Genomic DNA, 17,102 nt, shown 5'->3' on the forward strand with positions numbered 1-17,102 from the left:
AGTTCCATAGAGGGAGAGAAGGGACTCAGGTTATCTGCTCTGCTGGGATAACCTGCTCCTTGGAAAGGACACAGAGCTGGGGTCAGCTTCCCCCAAACCATGGAAGGAAACAGCACCAAAGACAAGAGGGGTTGGTTTTTTGTAAAAATTTATTCAGCGTAGTCTGGCAGAGGTTATACACCAACATCTGCAGCGTGCCCTGCACACACTGAGCACAGCTGGGATGGCCTGCAGTGTGTCCACATTCCAGCCAGGAGCAGGGCTGGACAGTGGCATCAGGAACCAGAGCAGGAGAGGGAGCTGAGGCTGTGAGAGAGGCAGCAGTGGGTGGGAGGCACTCAGGGCTGGCTGTGGCTGCAGCAGCTGGAGGGAAGGGTGGCTAAGGCAGGTAGGGCTGGGCTGTGGGGCTGTGCCATGGGTGCAGCAGCAATTCCCCATGCAGCCCTGCACCCTCAGCTGTTTGCATTAAAGGAAGGTGCTGAGGAGGAGCCTGTGCTGCAGCCAGCACCCACCCCTGTGTCCCTGGAGCTGTGGGACAGCAGCAGTGCCCCATCCCTGGTAAGGCAGCATTGAGGCACTGCTATAAATACTGTGGGAATCAGAGTTCCAGTTCTGGAGCAAGAGGAAAAGCCATTTTTCCTGAAGGTGCTCTGAGCCTGCTGAGCTGTGTGGGAAAGGGGCAGTGGGGATTCCCAGACAGGGAAAGAAAGGAAGTGGGGGAAGCTCGTGTTCATCCCATGGCCAGCCCAGAGCAGTGTAACCTCTGCAGTTTGTATTACATTGTGTTTGTGTGGATATGAAAAATTCCTATGGTATAAAAATAGAGAGCAAGAAATGGGACAGCTGACTTCAAAAAAAGATAAAAGTCTCTGGCTCCTGATCAGTGAAGTTACATCATGGGTTTTTAAGGTTATACCTTGTAACCATAAACTAAAACCAACAAAAATTCCAAATCTAAAACATAAAATTTCCACATCAACTCCATCTCTCGTAGTGCATCTCGTCCTTGGCTATAAAGTATTTACAGGTTTTTTTACTCATTTACACAATATGGCTTCACTATATTTGTAACACAAAGCATTAAAACATCTCCGAGCAAAATTCTTCATAAAACATTCTGAATACAAAGTTTGGCATTTCAGTGATTTGGCTGAGAAAGCAGCAGAGTTACTTGTTTTCTGATTGTGCTTTTTTTGGTGATGACAAGCACAAATTTTGGTCATTTCCATCAGGGCTTAAACTCTTCCTCCACCAGCTGAAGGTCCCGAGCTGTGGTTGCAGGGATGCTGTGCTGGACCCACCTTCAGGCAGGGAAGGAGGAGAGGAGAAGGCCTTTGTCTGGGACTTTGAGAGTAAGAGGAGAGAGCAAGGATGAATTTTGTGGTTGTTCTGAAAGTGCAGGTCTTTGGTAGTAACAGAAAGAGCAAAGCGAGGAGGGGGGGATTGCTGGGAGCAACGTTCAGCCAATTCCGTGGAGGGAGGGAAGGTCCTGGGGCAGGGAATTGTTCATCATCGGGAATTCAGCCGAGGAGCCACCTGCAGGACAAGGACAGGTTTGGAAGTGTCTTCAGAATGCTGCAAAAGACACTAAACATGCTGATTTTAATTCCTGAACATGCTGAGGCTGCTGTGAGGGGCAGCCTCTGGTCCTAATGGGAGCTCTCAGCTCTGCTGGAACGGCTGTCACTGCAGTCTGGGTTTGTGCTGGATTTATTTCTGAATAAGCTGGGGTCTGACAGTGCATAAATCAGCTGTGGGGCTGATCTGACTGCCAGGATCACCACAAGCTGAGAAAGGGAGAGGATTTTGAGTTCTTAAATGTATCTAAAATTTGATTTGCTATGAAGTAAATGAACCTTGGGAGGTGGAAATAAAAAGTGAGGACAGACCTGTGCTGAGTGTGAGTTTGGCAGCAGGAGCCCTGTGCCCAGCTCCAACTAGGGGAAAGGCTGGGATAGCAGGGCAGGAACATCCCCTGGCTGTGTCCCAGGCCACAGTGCTGCTTGGATCCAGGGTAAGTGATCCCAGCCCACACTCACCACTGTTAGATGCCCGTTCTTGGCTTTGGCTATGAGCAGCTCTGAGCCCGAGATGAAGTCGATGATCCCTTCTTTGCCTTGTCCCACTGTGAACTTTATGCTGTGAGGAGCAGAGGGTGACAACAGCCCTGGTGAGTGTGTGGGACTTTCCAGGAGCTGGGTGTTAACAGAGCTGCAGCAGATGTGCTCTGGAGCCTTGGCTGAGGTGGATTGGGTACATTTGGGTGGGTACAGGAAGAAGCAGGGCCCTGGTGTCACTCACCTGCCCTGGTTGATGTTGACATTGTTGATTTTGTTGGCCAGAATTGCTGTTTTTGTCAGTGTCTCAATCACGTGGTCACTCTGCAGGACAACATCACCCTGGGAGGGGAATCCATGCTTTAGGATCATGGCTTTGGTGTCACTGCACCAAAACCCTGCTGGAAGGGACAGCAGCAGAGGGGGCAAACACTGCTGAGCCACAGCAGTGAAAGAGCTGGCACAAAGTCACACCCCTGTCCCTTTGTCAGCCCCTTCTCCCAGCTGGATGTGCTCCCTGGAGAAGGGAGGGATGAGCCCCCAGTACCTTCTGCTTGTTGTCCTCACAGTGCACGTGCAGCACAAACAAGTTGTCACTCAGGCTGCTGACGGAGATGCCTGGGGAGAGATGGGAGTGACACTGCTGTCACTGCACTGCCAGGGGCTGGGGAGGGCTCCCAGCCTCTCCAGGAATGCAGCAACTGTTCCACCCAGCACACTGGGAGGCTGCAGGGGGCTGAGGGGCCAGGCAGGGCCCACACTGAGCAGGGTTGGCAATTTCCCCCCAGTCAGATATTCCAAGGGCCAAAAGCTGCAGCAGTGGCTCAGGGAGCTGCAGTGCAGGAATGGTGCAGCTCCCCCATGGCCAGGCCCTGCAACTGGGAAATCACTCAGGGGCAGGGCTGAAAGGAGGCCAATTGAATCATTTTCGTGACATGTATGGAGCTTCATTTTAAAAAAACACAATTCCAAGATACTAAAATGCTTGCCAGGATCAGCTCATCCCTTTCTTGTCCAGGACAAAGCCAAAGTGGAGTGTGTAGAGGTGGATATCAAAGTGCAGCTGAGGGTCAGGGGGTGCCAGCCCAGCCTGTGCCATCCCCACCTGTCAGCCTGGCGTAGTCGATGCGCTGCTTGATCTTGGACTCCTCCACCACGATGGCCGAGCTGTGGGTGAGCAGCAGCTGCCGAGCCCTCGCCTTGTAGCCCTTCCTGTCGTACTTGACCACGGGCACTGCATACTGAAACACGAGTCAGCAGGGCCAGGCCCCCCCTGGGCACTGCCAGGCCTTGGCAAACCAGGAATGCAGAAATTCTCTGTGCCAGAACTTCCTCCCTGCCCCAGAGCAGCGCTGGGCACACCCTGGTGGTGCCTGCCCTGCCTGGGGACCAGGACACCCAAGGGGCTTTTCCCCCTTCCCCTCCAGCTCTAACCCATTCAATTCTTAACTGCCATTATTAAACTGCCCAAATCTCCACTTTCTAATCCATCAATTCTTCCCAGACTGCCCTCAAAAGTATTACAAGCTTAATATAATGTATAAGTATATAATATATATAATAATATAATATATAATAATATAATATAATAAATATAATATATATAATAATATAATAAATAATATATAATAATATAATAAATAATATAATAATAATATAATAAATAATATAATAATAAAATTCTTGCTGTACTTTCTCCAGAAAACTAATTTGCCCTTCTGCTGAATAACTGGGAGCTTGACAAAAGCTTGACATCTCTCACCTTAAGTGCTTCATTTTCTAATGCTTGAAGGACTTTAGCATTTATTTCTTCTCTACCTGTATTAAAAACAAAGAGGTGGGAGGTCAGAAAGGAATTTCCAGCAAGGAAAGAGTTCATTAATCCCCCAATTCCCTCCTCCTGTTAAACTTGGCAACCCCCACTCACCCAGTCGAGTGTTGATGAAGAGCCTGGGAACACTCTGAGGATAATTGTCTTTTTTACCCTTGAATATCTCACTGGCAATTACTTTTTGTTCCAACTGCAAGGACAAAAGAAGTGTTCTTATTTAGTAGAAAATTTCTCCTCATTAAAAAGATATGTCTGTGTTAGAAGAGATGTTCCCTTTGTGGTTTTATTAGCAGTCATAATTGGATGAGGAGTCACCTTAAACTTCCACTCAGCCCCTGTCAGTGACTGAGCCCTGGGCTCCTTTGCTCCAAGAACAAACCAGGGGCTGGGAAAGTGGGAAATCCCCCCTGTGACACAGCACAAGGCACCTGGGATGATTTACAGGGAAAATGGGGATAAAAGAGGCTCCTTATCAGTGAGTCTGGTCTGCTGGGGGAAAGCAGCTGCTGAGCTGAGTTAATCCCATGTCCCTAATCACAGGCTCAGCCTCATTGCAGGTGTCCGTGCACTACAGGAGGTGAGAGAGGGAGCAGTGAAAAACCTTCATGGCAGTTACAGCCAACATCTATTCTGTCTCTTTACTGAGCCTTTTTTTCCCTCCCCCTACCTTTCCATGAGATGAATCAAATCTCAGTATCATTTTTATTCTTTTTAGCTACAACAGAGCAGCTGAAATGGTTCCTACAACTTCTCTGTTTAGAAAATGACTGGGTTTGTGTCTGCAGGATTCTTACTCTCTACTTTACATGGTACAGGCAGAATAATGCAGCTTCTTATATTTTTAGCTTCCATGGGCAGAGTAGCAGGGCTTTTCAATAGAGAAATTATCTGGGGGCTTGGCTCCAGAGCCTGTTTAAATAGTATCTATTGAAATATGTACAGAATGAGGTCTCTTCTGTGCACATTCCAGGCTTTTAGTGTTGTGTGTCTGACCTAAACCCAGATCAGTGACGCTGCTCCTGTGGCACCCAGAAAGCAGAAATTCCCAGCCCTCCCCTCCTCCATTCCCTTGGGTTCTGCCCTCGGCAGAGTGAGGGAAGCCCTGCAGAGGTTCCTGTACCTGCTGCTTCCACTCGGGGCTGATCCTCTTGCAGTAGGTCCAGACCATGTTCTGCATGCAGAGCCTGCGCAGGAGCTGCGACGCCTGCGGGGAGTGGGGGACAGGGGATGGTCAGAGCTGGGGACAAACCCACAGGGACAGAAACCAACAGAACCCAACAGCCCAGAGCCAAGGGGAAACCCACAGGGACAGAGACCAAACAGCCCAGAGCCACTGACAAACCCATAGGGACAGAAACCAACAGCCCAGAGCCACTGAGAAACCCACAGGGAAAGAAACCAGCCCAGAGCCACTGAGAAACCCACAGGGACAAACAGCTCAGACCAGGACAAACCCACAGCTCAGACCAGGGACAAACCCAGGAGAGAAACCCAGCAGCCCAGAGCCACTGACAAACCCACAGGGACAAACACCCAACAGCCCAGACCAGGGACAAACCCACAGGGAGAGAAACCCAGCAGCCCAGAGCCACTGACAAACCACAGGGACAAACACCCAACAGCCCAAAGCCAGGGACAATCCAACAGAGACACATCCAACAGCTCAGAACCACTCACAAACCCACAGGGACAAACTCAACAGCCCAGAACACTGACAAACTCAAGAGGGTGAAATCTGACAGGGGCAAACCCAACAGGGACAAAAACCCAACAGGCCAGAGCCAGGCACAAACCCAACAGAGCAGCAGCAACTGCAGAAAATTCACTGTTGGCTTAAAAAGCTGTTTCCTGACCAAGAATTAAATAATCAGCAATTGATTTTTTGCCTTTCTCTATGAGAGTTTGACCTGGGACTTCTCCAGCTGCTTTAGAATGGGGAATAAACACCAGGGTCCCTCCTCTCTGCACTGCTGTGCCCTTCCTTCCTTCCAGCTGTACCTTCAATCCAAACAATTCTTTGGATAAGGTAACTGGGATTTTCTGCAATATTTGTTTTGAGCAGATAAACCAATTCAGGCAAATGCAGAATAATAACAGTAACAGAGGGAACTGAATTTGTTTAGAGAAAAATTGAAGTTCAGAAATGGATGAGAAGCCCAGGAGGAAATGGTGCTGCAATCCTCTAGGCCTGGATTCCCCTCCCACATCCCAGAGCTCATTCCCACCTCACAGAGTGATGGGGGAGGAGTTGGCCACGATTTGTCCAGGACATTTTTTGGTAAGTTCCTCTTGAGGTTCATGAGGAAGGAGAATCGGATGTAATCCAGGAAATACTCGTTCTCTGGGCACCGCGGGTGGTTCCGGTAGATGAAGCCTTTAATGAACCTGTGGGAGTGGAAAATATTGTTAGGAAATTTAAAAACTCATCCAAATTAGTGGTATTTCAAGGTTCTGTTTCCTGGGCTTTATTTAATAGTTGTAATTTATTTAAAAAAAAACTCTGTAGTGACAAGAAAGTTTATTTTTAGGATCTTATTGTTAAGGAGTGTGATGTTTGAGGGCTTGGGCTGCTCTTCACACACCTCCTGATTGTCTCCACTGCCCATTTCCTCTTGGCAGCTTTTCGGCGTCCCAGGGTTCCCCTCCACCAGGACTGGATGGTGATGGCTAAAAATAACACAAAGATTTTGCATTAAGGGAGCTCCTTCACAAAACTGGCACCAAAAATGCTCAGGAAAACCCACTCTGGAAATAACCAGCTTTCAGTAGGGCATGGGGGCAAGAATGTGAGTTTTTAATAATATGATACATGGGATAAATGTCAGGAAAAGGATGGGAATTGCTGTGGGAGCTGCTGGAGGAACATATCTCCCTCCTCTGTCTCATACCTGAGCGTTTCATGGTCAGGAATTTCTTCCGGCGGTAGAATCCTCTCCATGTCGCCTGCATTTTTGTGGCTGGAATTGCAGGAAAAGCAGCAATTTGCAACTATGACCAAGCACATTTGGGCAGAAAAAAATGCAGCTTTTTAAAATAGAAATCTACTGCAAGTGTGAGTGCCTCACCCAGACTCTGTTTCCTCACTTCCAGAGCATCTTCAGTGGCAAACAAGGTCTTGGGAAAGCGGATAAAAATCTTTGTTCTGGAAATAGAAATGCAGAATTACATTTGGAGCAACTTGCTTTTGGCATCCCCTTTGGGCTCTGTAATGTTTCCCTCCCCCATTATCTAGAGAAGCTTCATTTCAAAGGGACAGCAGGGACATGCAATGATTCATAACCTCAAACAGAGCACAGAACTGACCGTCCCATTTTGTATTCTTCTGGTTTGTAGCCAAGGTGCTTGACCAGCACAGCCACCCCATCGTGGGGCCGCCCATCCCACGTGGGCCACGTCTCTGGACACAGGGATTTGTACCTGGAATTGGCAGGAGAGGAAATCTTAGGGAGAGAAGTGCAAGCCAAGGAGGGAGAGGGGGCAAGGGAAGGGAGGGACCCCAAGTTTCCCACACCTGTACGTGGTAAAGCTGCCCCTGTGCTGTTCAAAACAGCTCCCAGCCTCAACACCAGTGGGATGAAGCTCATGGAGAGGGAGAGGAGAGGACAGAATTGCCCAGCAGCCTCACCTCTGCAGGAACACCTCGTATTTCCTGCGGTAGGCGAAGCCGGCCCTGCGCACGCGGAGGTTCTCCATCAGCCCCAGGTACTTCACCTGGTGCCGGATCAGGACTTCATCAAACCTCTCTGGGCAGGGCATGGAAAGGGACAAACACCATCAGTGCCCAGGGGAAAGGTCAGCTCTGGTTGTATCTCACAGGATTATCTTTAGTCTCCAAATAATCCTCACAGAACAAGTCCCACACAGTTTTGTGTCTCCTGCCTTCCCCCCTCCCATCCCTTTTTAATTATTTATATTTAGCTCCAAAATGAAGTTTTCCTTTGGGATGTTTTATGCATAGAGGAACCAAAACTGAGGGAGAATAGGGTCATTATAAAGAATTTACATAGGTCAATAATTCTTTACTATAACCACCACCTTCCCCTATCCAAGAGCAGTGCTCCCACTGCGATTCCTGGCTGCTGGCACTGCCACCCTCTCCCTACAGAAGCTCAGGCCCAGCCCCAAAATCTTCCTTTGGCTCCTTTCTGTGCCTCCCTGGCTGGGCTGCAGCTCTGCCTCTGTCCCAGGGCCATACCAGCCTGTTTGGCATCATTGGGTTTCATGCAGCGAATGTAGGAGGGCTCTTTGGACATCAGGATTTCCATGAGTTTGGAGAGGCTGTTTTTGAACTGAGTTGCTGCCTAGGAGAAAAAAAAGAAAACTGCACATGAAGGGATGACTTGGAACTGGCTACAAACCAGCAGAATACAATGTCAAGGGGTTTGCATTCAGATCATGTCAGAGTTCATGTTTCAAAAAGAGAGAACAGCCACAGCCCCCTCCAGCCCTCGAGTTCTCACCGTTTCAGGTCTCTTTTTGTCTGTCAGCTCTGTCCTATCAAAGCACTGGTTTATGATGGGGTTCTCTGAGTTGCACATGGTCTGCAGAGAGAGATGTTTTCAGAGATGAAGTACAGAGAACTACCAGAGAAATCTGAGGACAAAACTATTTAAAATAACAAAATGAACAGTGGAATCTCAATCTGCCTTTTCAGAGCACAGCCCTCTGGACACAGAGCCTCCAGGTGGAGTCTGGAGGAATCCTTTCCCTCAGGTGCCACCTCATTTGAAACCCAACTCCTCATTCTGTCCTGGAACCTCCTCTCTGCACACTCACCTCCTTCAGGTTCCTGAAGAGAAGGTCGTTGTTTTTATCTAGAAAACCTGCAAGAAAAACAAACCACTCAGGCTGTTCCACTGGGACTTCAAGGCAGGGATTTGAGATTTGAAATTAATCTGGTTGATAAATGATGTGGGGATGTATTTAAGGCCCAGATTTTTGTTTTTATTGTTACCTGCAACACTATAGGTGACATCCCCAGCATAGTGTGAGAGCCGGAATTCCTCCCGCCCCAGCGACTTGCGCGTCTTCTGGTCAGCAAGTTTGTGCCTGGGGAGGGAGCAAAAACCTTCAGGAAAAACAAAATCCTGCAGGATTCACTTCAAAAAGCACCAGGACATTCAGTCCTAGAGCAGGACTGTGCAGCAGTGAGCAAGGAATGCAAATTGGGCTTGGGGATTTTCAGGTAAATGAAGTTATCAACCGACATGTCATAGAAGTGACATTAAATGAATTTATGTTTAATTAAAAGGGGAATTTCAGTGTTCCTGGCAGATTGGTTCTGTGTGCACATCCTAAACTGAGCATTCAGAACAAAAGCAGAACATTTAGAATAAACAGACATTTGGAGCTCCAAAACTGAAGTAAACAATCTGCAAGGTGAGAGGTGAGTCAGTAACAAGAGTTTTGTTGCTCCTATTGCATTCTGAAGCTCAATCAGGCATTTTGTGTTGACAACCTGTTTTATATTATCTTAAATATCAATCAAATTCTCTGTAAAAGAGAATTATCATCTTTTATGTGGGACCCAGCACAGTGAGGATGTTATTCACACACAGGGATCCCTCAGCTGAGGGAGCACTCACGTGAGAAAATGAGGGTGGTTCTTCACAGTCTCCTCCAGTTTCTCCAAGAATGTCGTGTCTGTGGCATCCCCAGGTCTCAGACACTCCTCATCCTACAAACACACAAATTCCAGGCATTTCTGGGCTCTGCCTCACTGAAACTCTCCTCCAGTCTGGCCTTTCCACAGATAAACAATTTTTAGCTCAGTAAATGAAGAATTCTTGAGCTGAAAAGGAAAATATTTCCCTCCTTCCAGACTGCCTGGATTGGGAGCTGCTTTCCCCAGAGCACATGGAGGAGATGCAATGACTTCTAATGGTGTCACTATTCAGTGTACTATTGCTCTTCCCACCTACTCAAACACTTCCAACATAAACTGATTTTTCCCCTTGTTTTCCACTACACTGCTCAAAAATTTTCATTCAAAAAGATGTTTTCAACTCACCAAAATAGAAATGATGCCTTTGAATTTCTCTTCCACCAAATCACAAATTATTTTGTTATTGAAATACTGAACTGGTTCCCACTGCAAAGACAAGAAATCACACTTAGGTGAAAACAACTCTAGACTGGAAAAGAACTGTAAATTTCAGAACATTTCAGAGAACATCTGATTTAAACAATCTTTCTGTCAAAGCCTTTTCACTCATCACATTTGTTTTCCTAACATTGCCCTTTTTAACAGCTTGGGATGGCATTACTCACTTCCAGCTGTCTCACACAGTTACCAGGGTTTCCAAAAGAAGGGAAAAAGGAAAGTTCTTTAATTCCTTGGTTTGGAGCTGGTGGCAGGATCTCTGCAAGGAGAGGGAGGGGGATTTGGGCTCTTACCGCGATGCCCTCGGACTCGTACTCCTCCTGCTCTGACTTCAGGGTCAGCTCTATGAACAGCTGCTGCAGCTTTTCATTGCAATAATTAATACAAAACTGCTCAAAGCTGCAAAGAAAAAGCAGAAAAAGAATCACAGTTTGTACTGAAGGGGGTACAAACAGTGGGAGCAGCAGGGATGCAGTGAATTGAGAGAAATAGATTTGTGTGAAGTATTTATTTACTGACTGCATGCATTTAGTAAATTGATTATTTAGGGAAACTCAAAGAGTTCCAGAAGGAGGGAAAAATGCACATGATAGATGGAACATGGAGGAACACAAAAACCTTGAATAAAGGCCCAATAACACTGCAAATCTGAGAGTCTTGGTTCAGTGCTACCTGCCAGGGAGGTTCCAGACTGTGCCAGTCCCATCCCTGGTTTGTCACCACCATGGGAAGATGCCACAACAGCCACCCTGGGCTGGAGAGCTGGACAAAGGCACAGCTCCAGGTAAGGCATGAATACCCCCCAAAACAATAGTTTATTTAAAATACCATTAATAGCTGTAAATGCTAATTATTAGCTGGATGTCTTAAGTGTTAGAAGCCCTGTGATTAGCAGTTTTCCACCTGATGTCCTGACATTTAAATGCCACCTCTTTTACTAAGAAATGGAATAAAGCCTTGTGAAAACAGCATAAACTGAACAATGTAACTCAGAATTTATCAAAACAAACCTGTTGTGCTGGAAAACCTCAAACCCATAGATGTCCAGCAATCCTAGAACTGTTGTACTTCTCCAGCCTGGAAATTTCTCTTCCTGCAACAGAGCAGAAAACAAATGTAGGTAAAACAAATGCAGGTATTTGCTGACAGCTATGATCCACCCCTGGGTCTTCATCATCAAATCCCACCGTTTACTGGGATTAGATTAATAAAAAATTAATTTAGAAATTACTAAAAGCATGGGACTTGCTTTGAGGCTGAAAGATCTGGAAATTGCTGTCCCTTTTGGCTGGATCTCAACAAGCAGAGGGTTCACTTGCCTTGTAAGCCAGGGATTTGTTGACCTTGCTGACCAGCCAGGAGAAGGTGCGGCCGTAGACGGCCTTGGCGAGGGCATCCCTGGCATAGGCTGCCTGCTCCAGGTTCAGGGGACTCACCAGCTGCAACAGAGCAGAGCGAAGCACTCAGCAGCCCCAAACCAAGGGATCCCCTTCCTTTTCCTGCCTCATCATCACTGAACAGCCACTCAAAATCATCCTGCTGGTGGCTGGAGCATCACCAGTGGGATCCCTGCAGTGCCAGCCTCCTGAGAGGTGATGATGGAGCTGATTCACTGAATCCCCTTTGCCTCCCAAGTCCCCTGTTCTTACCTCCTCCCCTTTTGCTATGATCTTCTTGTGGATCAGGGCATCCCGAAGAACTGAGCCATCCACTGCCAGCAGCTGCATGCAGGATATTCAATTAATTTATGGAGTTGTACATTCCATTCTCCTAAAATCCCAGCCCAATGAAACAACCCTTTATTTCCCACTCACACTGAACAATTCTGCAGCATCAATCCCTCCCTTCCCTCCTTTCTGGCAGGGATTTGAGCTAACAAATGGAAGTGACCAAGCAAAGGCACTAAGGTGGTTCTTCCTTTAGAACTTTTCCAGATTCTCTTCCTACCTCACTGCCCCAAGGTGGAAACCTCAAGGCAGGGGTGGTCAGATGGTAAATAGAGAAGTTGTCCATTAAATGGGTTTGATGATAATATTTGCATTCTACTTAGGTGAAATTAAATTTATGAGAACTTCTAAATCGCAGTCTATTTGATGATATTAACCTCAAAGTAAGGAATCCTCTACAATTGACCTTTCCTGTAGTATCTCCCTCACTGGTGATACTCACCCTGGCCAGGTATTTAATCTGGTTCTCTGTAGTGACCTGAGCATTTCCCTGCTCATCAGCAGCAAACTGGACATTCCCCAGGTGCAGGACACTGGCCACAATGCTCAGCAAATCCTGCCATGGGAGCAACAGCAGAGATCAGGATGATGGAATGAACACACAGCAAGGTTTTGGTGTTAATTCACTTTTTTGTATCTTTTTGTGGGGAATTTTTGTGGGGAATACATTCACTCTGAATTGATTCACTGATTTCAATCAGAAATCTGAAATCAAACCAGAAAAAATTCCTTAAAAGTAGGAAAATCTGTGCTGCTGAACCTCACCTCCACCTCAGTGTCATTGAAGCCGATAACAGACAGGGCTCTCCTCATGATCTTCCACTCATTTTTGTCATTTATGGAACTCACTCTTGCACAGTGACCCTAAAAAGACACAGCTTGATATAAATAGGTAAATAATCATCCAAGATACATTACCCATGCTCAATGCATTGTGTTTCTTTTTAGAGCAATCACCTCAGAGTTATTTCTGACGTGAGGGAAGGAAATTACAAAGTTAGTTGGAGATATCCCAACCCTGTAATATAATATTTTAAGAATGATAATTAATGTTCACCTTTACTAAATAGTGATACTGCTGTGGGTTCTTCTCAAGGCCCAGCCTCCTGAGCAGGTCCTCCTCCCCTCCCTCCAGCAGCTGGTAGAAGATGTGGAAGTTCCTCTCGCCGTGGTTCTGGTGCACAACTCGGGATTTCTCCAGGAGGTAGTTCAAGATGTGGCCCCCAACAGGAGCCCCCTAAACCAAACCACACACGTGGAAAGAGTTCATCAACACAGAGGAAAATGTTTCTGCTTCTTCGTTGTCTGTTCAAAGACAACATCTGAAGCAAAAGCCCACAAAAACACAGAAAATGATCTGCCATTCTGGGCCACAAGCTCTGTTACAGCATGGTGGTGATTTCAGGGCTGAAATTCCTTCTAGGAATTCACCACAAAGGGAAAGCACCAAAACTGAGTGTGGAGGGATTAAAGGAGACCTGAAGGATGGCAGTGCTGAGCTCCTCAGCCCCTGCACTGTGTCCACCCTGCTCCTGTGGGGCAGTTGGGATCAGAGTGGGCACAAACTCTGTGCAAAGTTACTCAGGACAGGAATTATCTTCAGATCTTCCAGCTGGTTTATGTGGATTTACCTGGGGAGCATCCACTGGCACAGAGCACTAGAAATAAAATACCTCAGAAATAAAAGGGTTTGATCTCAGGGTCTCCTTGTACAGAGAAATAAGGGAGGAATGAAAGGAGAGTGAGTGCCATAAAACCCTCTGGACCCAAACTTTGCTACCACAGGCTCTGCTTAAGCTGTTAGCAAGGAAATGCAAAGCACTCACTACACACACACACCAATATAAAAACACAGAGTTCCTGTAACTGGGACCAGTCCTGACATACAAAGCAGATTCCAAGTTACCCTGTAATCAAACTGCACATCCATGTACTTCCCAAACCGACTGGAGTTGTCATTCCGAAGGGTTTTTGCATTTCCAAAGGCCTGAAATGAAAATTATTAGAGAAAATTAAATGAGTACCAAGTCAGACTATTTATAAACACTTGGGTGAAGCTGTCAGTTATTTATTTACAGCCCAGGATTTTCCTTCCTGGAAACACAGAAGGAAACAGATTTCTCCCTGAATTCTAAGGTTGATCTTTACACCCTGTGCAAGCAGTGCAGATGGAACATCCCTGAAAACACTTCCACCCTCCTGCAAGGTGATTATAGTGCCAGTTCACTGCTGGCAACAAATGTCACATCTGACAGTCTCTCCTCTGTCCCCACAGCTGTTTGTCACAGCTCACTGCCACAGGGGCTGCAGGGCTGCCTGCTGCTGCTGGGGGCTCCCCTTGCCTGGGACAGGGGACAGGGACACAGGGACATGGGGACACAGGGATAAAGGACACAGGGATATAGGGACATCTCAGGGCACAGGGACATCTCAGGGCACAGGGAAACAGGGGTACAGGGACACAGGGATAAAGGGCACAGGGATAAAAGGATATCCCAGGGCACAGGGACACGGGGCACAGGGGTACAGGGACACAGGGATAAAGGGAAACAGGGATACAGGGACATCCCAGGGCACAGGGAAACAGGAATACAGGGATAAAGGGCACAGGGATACAGGGAAACAGGGCACAGAGACATGTCAGCCCACAGGGATACAGAGACACAGGGCACAGTGAACCAGGGCACAGGAACACAAGGAAACAGGGACACAGGGACACAGGGACACACAGATACAGGGACATCTCGGGGCATATAGATACAGGGCACAGGGCCATCTCAGGGCACAGGGACACACGGATACAGAGCCAAGAGCCATCTCAGGGCACAGGCCTCTCTCAGGGCACTGCACACAGCCAGGGCTGGACACTAGAGGACACCACAGCACCACAAAACGAACTCAGCCTGTGTGAGCTGCCCACTGGGATGTGTCCCTTTGCAGAGTGACCCAGAGCTCTTCCCAGCCCGCATCCCCTCTGTCCCCAAACCCCATCCGTGCCACAGCTGCTCCTGGAGCGCTTTGGCCGGGAACCAGAGCAGGATTCCCTGCTGATGCCCATCCCCAGGACACGCTGTGTCACCGCTGTGTCACCGCTGTCCCCGGGGCCGGGAGGTACCTCCAGGACGGGGTTGGACTGCAGCAGCCGGTCCTTGACGGTCTCGACCTGCTGGCTGGCGGGGCAGGTGACGGCGTAGTACTGCAGGATCTTCTTGGTGGCCTCGGTCTTGCCGGCGCCGCTCTCTCCGGAGATGAGGATGCACTGGTCCCTCCTCTCGGTGCGCAGGGAGCGGTACGAGTTATCCGCGATGGCGTAGCTGGGAGGGGACAGCGGATCAGGGCAGTGCCCGAGAAACGCCGGCTGAGACAGCCCCCAAACAGCCCCAGGCCATGGGCTGGGTGGGATCACAGCTCCTGCACGCTGGGGACAGGGCTGGTCACACCCCAGCCACCAGCCAGGCCATGCAGGGTCATCACACAAAATGTCTGATCCTTTGAGACTGCTCTTTTGACTTTTCTTTCTGACAAAAATAGGTAAAAGTCGACTAAATAGTGCAGAACAACTGGCTTTTGTAAATACAACTGATCTCTCTTGTCACACCTCAATCACCGAGCCAGGCTTCTGCAGGGTCATCACATAGTCTGTCAGATTCTTAAAGACTGTTCTTTTAAACTTCTTCCTGACAAAAAGAGGTAAAAGTCGACTAAATTGTGCAGAACAACTGGCTTTTGTAAATACAAATGATCTCTGAAATAGAAATGATCTCTCTGGTCACACCTCAGCCACAAGCCAGGCCTCTGCAGAGTCATAACACAAACTGTCAGATTCTTTGACACTGTTCTTTTGACTTTTTTTCCTGACAAAAATAAGTAGAAGTCAACTAAATTGTGCAGAACAACTGGCTTTTCTAAATACAAATGATCTCTCAAATATAAATGATCTCCCAAATATAAATGATCTCTCTGGTCACAACCTCAGTCACCAGCCAGGCCATGCAGGGTCATGACACACACTCATTATTTGAGACTGTTCTTTTGACTTTTCTTTCTGACAAAAAGAGGTAGAAGTCGGTTAAATTGTGCAGAACAACTGGATTTTCTAAATACAAATGATCTCTCAACATCATGATCTCTTCCTTTCAGTCCTGGTCCCATGGGACAGAAAAGTTTCACACTCAAGAAACACCTCGTTCTCCACTGGTATTTTTTCTTGCTTGTCTTCTAAGTGATGACACATCCAGGAGGTCACAACAGAATTTTGCTGCCTGAGCTTCTCTTGGGTGCTGGGAAGAGCTGGAAAAGCCACCACAGCTTCAGGAGCATCCTCAGGTCCCCTCTGCCCCAAACACCAGGCACTTCCTCTGGCCCTGCCCTTCTGCTTCCTCCTCTGCTGCTTTTTCTTTCATTTCTGTGTGTGAGCAGACAGATCTCACACCCAGTCAGTCACACACTCCCACAGCACCAGAGAGAGCAGGGCATGAGTGACAATGGTGACAACTGCTCAGGGGGACAGGAAAAGGACAACCCCCCCAACACCATGTTCAGCTCTCTCCTGTGGTGAGCAAGCAGATATCCTGTCTTCTTCACACACCTGACAACATTTGAGCAGCTTGGCTTTTTAAATTTTCGTTTTTATTTCATTTTTCCCTTTTTTTTTTTTTTTTAATTTAACTCTCCTGCTGTGCTATTAATTAGAAGTAATCACACCAAAATAACAGCAGTGGCCTTCTCCAGTCTATTAATACTTGGTGCTAAGGCAACACCAATGGGCTCCCTTGGCAACACAACTCACCCCACAAAATACATCATGTCCCTCTCTCCCCATCCACACTCTGCCTCTGGAGTCTTTTGGAAAGCAGCTGGATAAATGCAGATTTAATTTGAATTTGAAGAAGTGCCTCTGGCCCCAAGAACTCCAGGCAGGCACAGACAGAACCACAGAAATAAAGATTTTTATGGTGCCATTTACAGGCCATAAACAGGACAGGATGTGGCAGATCTCTGGGAATATGCTGGGTTCCAAGCCCATAGGGATAACTTTCCTCCTCTGAGTGTGAGGCACTTCCCAGAAAACCCAGCTGAACCATCTGACACTGGAATGGAGATCTGGAAGTGTTTTGGCTTTCTAGAGTCAGTTTAGAAGAGGAGAAAGAAGAAAAAAGATGAGTTACTGGAAAAGGAGAAACCCAGAGCACCAGACTGCAGATGGAGCATTCTGATGCTACTCAGAGGATTTTTAAATGGATATATAATCAAATAATGCAATAAAATAATCAAATAATGCAATGGAACAGCAAAAATAGTCTGCAAAAAATTCTGTTCTCGCAGTGGGAGCAGCAGTACCCAGGAACACAATTCTCCAGGGTTCACTTAGGAGCTGCACGTTC

The 17,102-nt window shown here is 47.4% G+C and overlaps 1 protein-coding gene across 3 annotated transcripts in view; it reads right to left on the reverse strand.

The window, feature by feature from the left end:
- Window positions 1-131: 131 nt before the first annotated feature.
- The window catches only part of MYO1C (myosin IC), a 50,127-nt gene continuing 33,156 nt past the window's right edge, over window positions 132-17,102 (reverse strand). For all 3 annotated transcript variants that reach the window (XM_063173894.1, XM_063173893.1, XM_063173891.1), the window contains exons 4-32: window positions 14,834-15,032; window positions 13,625-13,705; window positions 12,776-12,955; window positions 12,484-12,582; window positions 12,161-12,274; window positions 11,641-11,712; window positions 11,311-11,430; window positions 11,002-11,084; window positions 10,285-10,390; window positions 9,899-9,979; window positions 9,474-9,565; window positions 8,843-8,937; window positions 8,665-8,711; window positions 8,349-8,429; window positions 8,084-8,189; window positions 7,514-7,631; window positions 7,192-7,305; window positions 6,954-7,030; window positions 6,777-6,845; window positions 6,471-6,555; window positions 6,114-6,273; window positions 5,009-5,092; window positions 3,985-4,078; window positions 3,820-3,875; window positions 3,163-3,298; window positions 2,605-2,675; window positions 2,302-2,399; window positions 2,040-2,139; window positions 132-1,536 (exon numbers count right to left, since the gene is read on the reverse strand). In XM_063173894.1, coding sequence (XP_063029964.1) covers window positions 1,510-1,536; window positions 2,040-2,139; window positions 2,302-2,399; window positions 2,605-2,675; window positions 3,163-3,298; window positions 3,820-3,875; window positions 3,985-4,078; window positions 5,009-5,092; window positions 6,114-6,273; window positions 6,471-6,555; window positions 6,777-6,845; window positions 6,954-7,030; window positions 7,192-7,305; window positions 7,514-7,631; window positions 8,084-8,189; window positions 8,349-8,429; window positions 8,665-8,711; window positions 8,843-8,937; window positions 9,474-9,565; window positions 9,899-9,979; window positions 10,285-10,390; window positions 11,002-11,084; window positions 11,311-11,430; window positions 11,641-11,712; window positions 12,161-12,274; window positions 12,484-12,582; window positions 12,776-12,955; window positions 13,625-13,705; window positions 14,834-15,032 — 2,845 coding nt within the window. In that variant the 3' untranslated portion in view covers window positions 132-1,509. The remainder of the gene's footprint in view (window positions 1,537-2,039; window positions 2,140-2,301; window positions 2,400-2,604; window positions 2,676-3,162; window positions 3,299-3,819; window positions 3,876-3,984; window positions 4,079-5,008; window positions 5,093-6,113; window positions 6,274-6,470; window positions 6,556-6,776; window positions 6,846-6,953; window positions 7,031-7,191; window positions 7,306-7,513; window positions 7,632-8,083; window positions 8,190-8,348; window positions 8,430-8,664; window positions 8,712-8,842; window positions 8,938-9,473; window positions 9,566-9,898; window positions 9,980-10,284; window positions 10,391-11,001; window positions 11,085-11,310; window positions 11,431-11,640; window positions 11,713-12,160; window positions 12,275-12,483; window positions 12,583-12,775; window positions 12,956-13,624; window positions 13,706-14,833; window positions 15,033-17,102) is intronic.

Source organism: Melospiza melodia, chromosome 21, assembly GCF_035770615.1.
Source record: "Melospiza melodia melodia isolate bMelMel2 chromosome 21, bMelMel2.pri, whole genome shotgun sequence".
NCBI lineage: Eukaryota > Metazoa > Chordata > Aves > Passeriformes > Passerellidae > Melospiza > Melospiza melodia.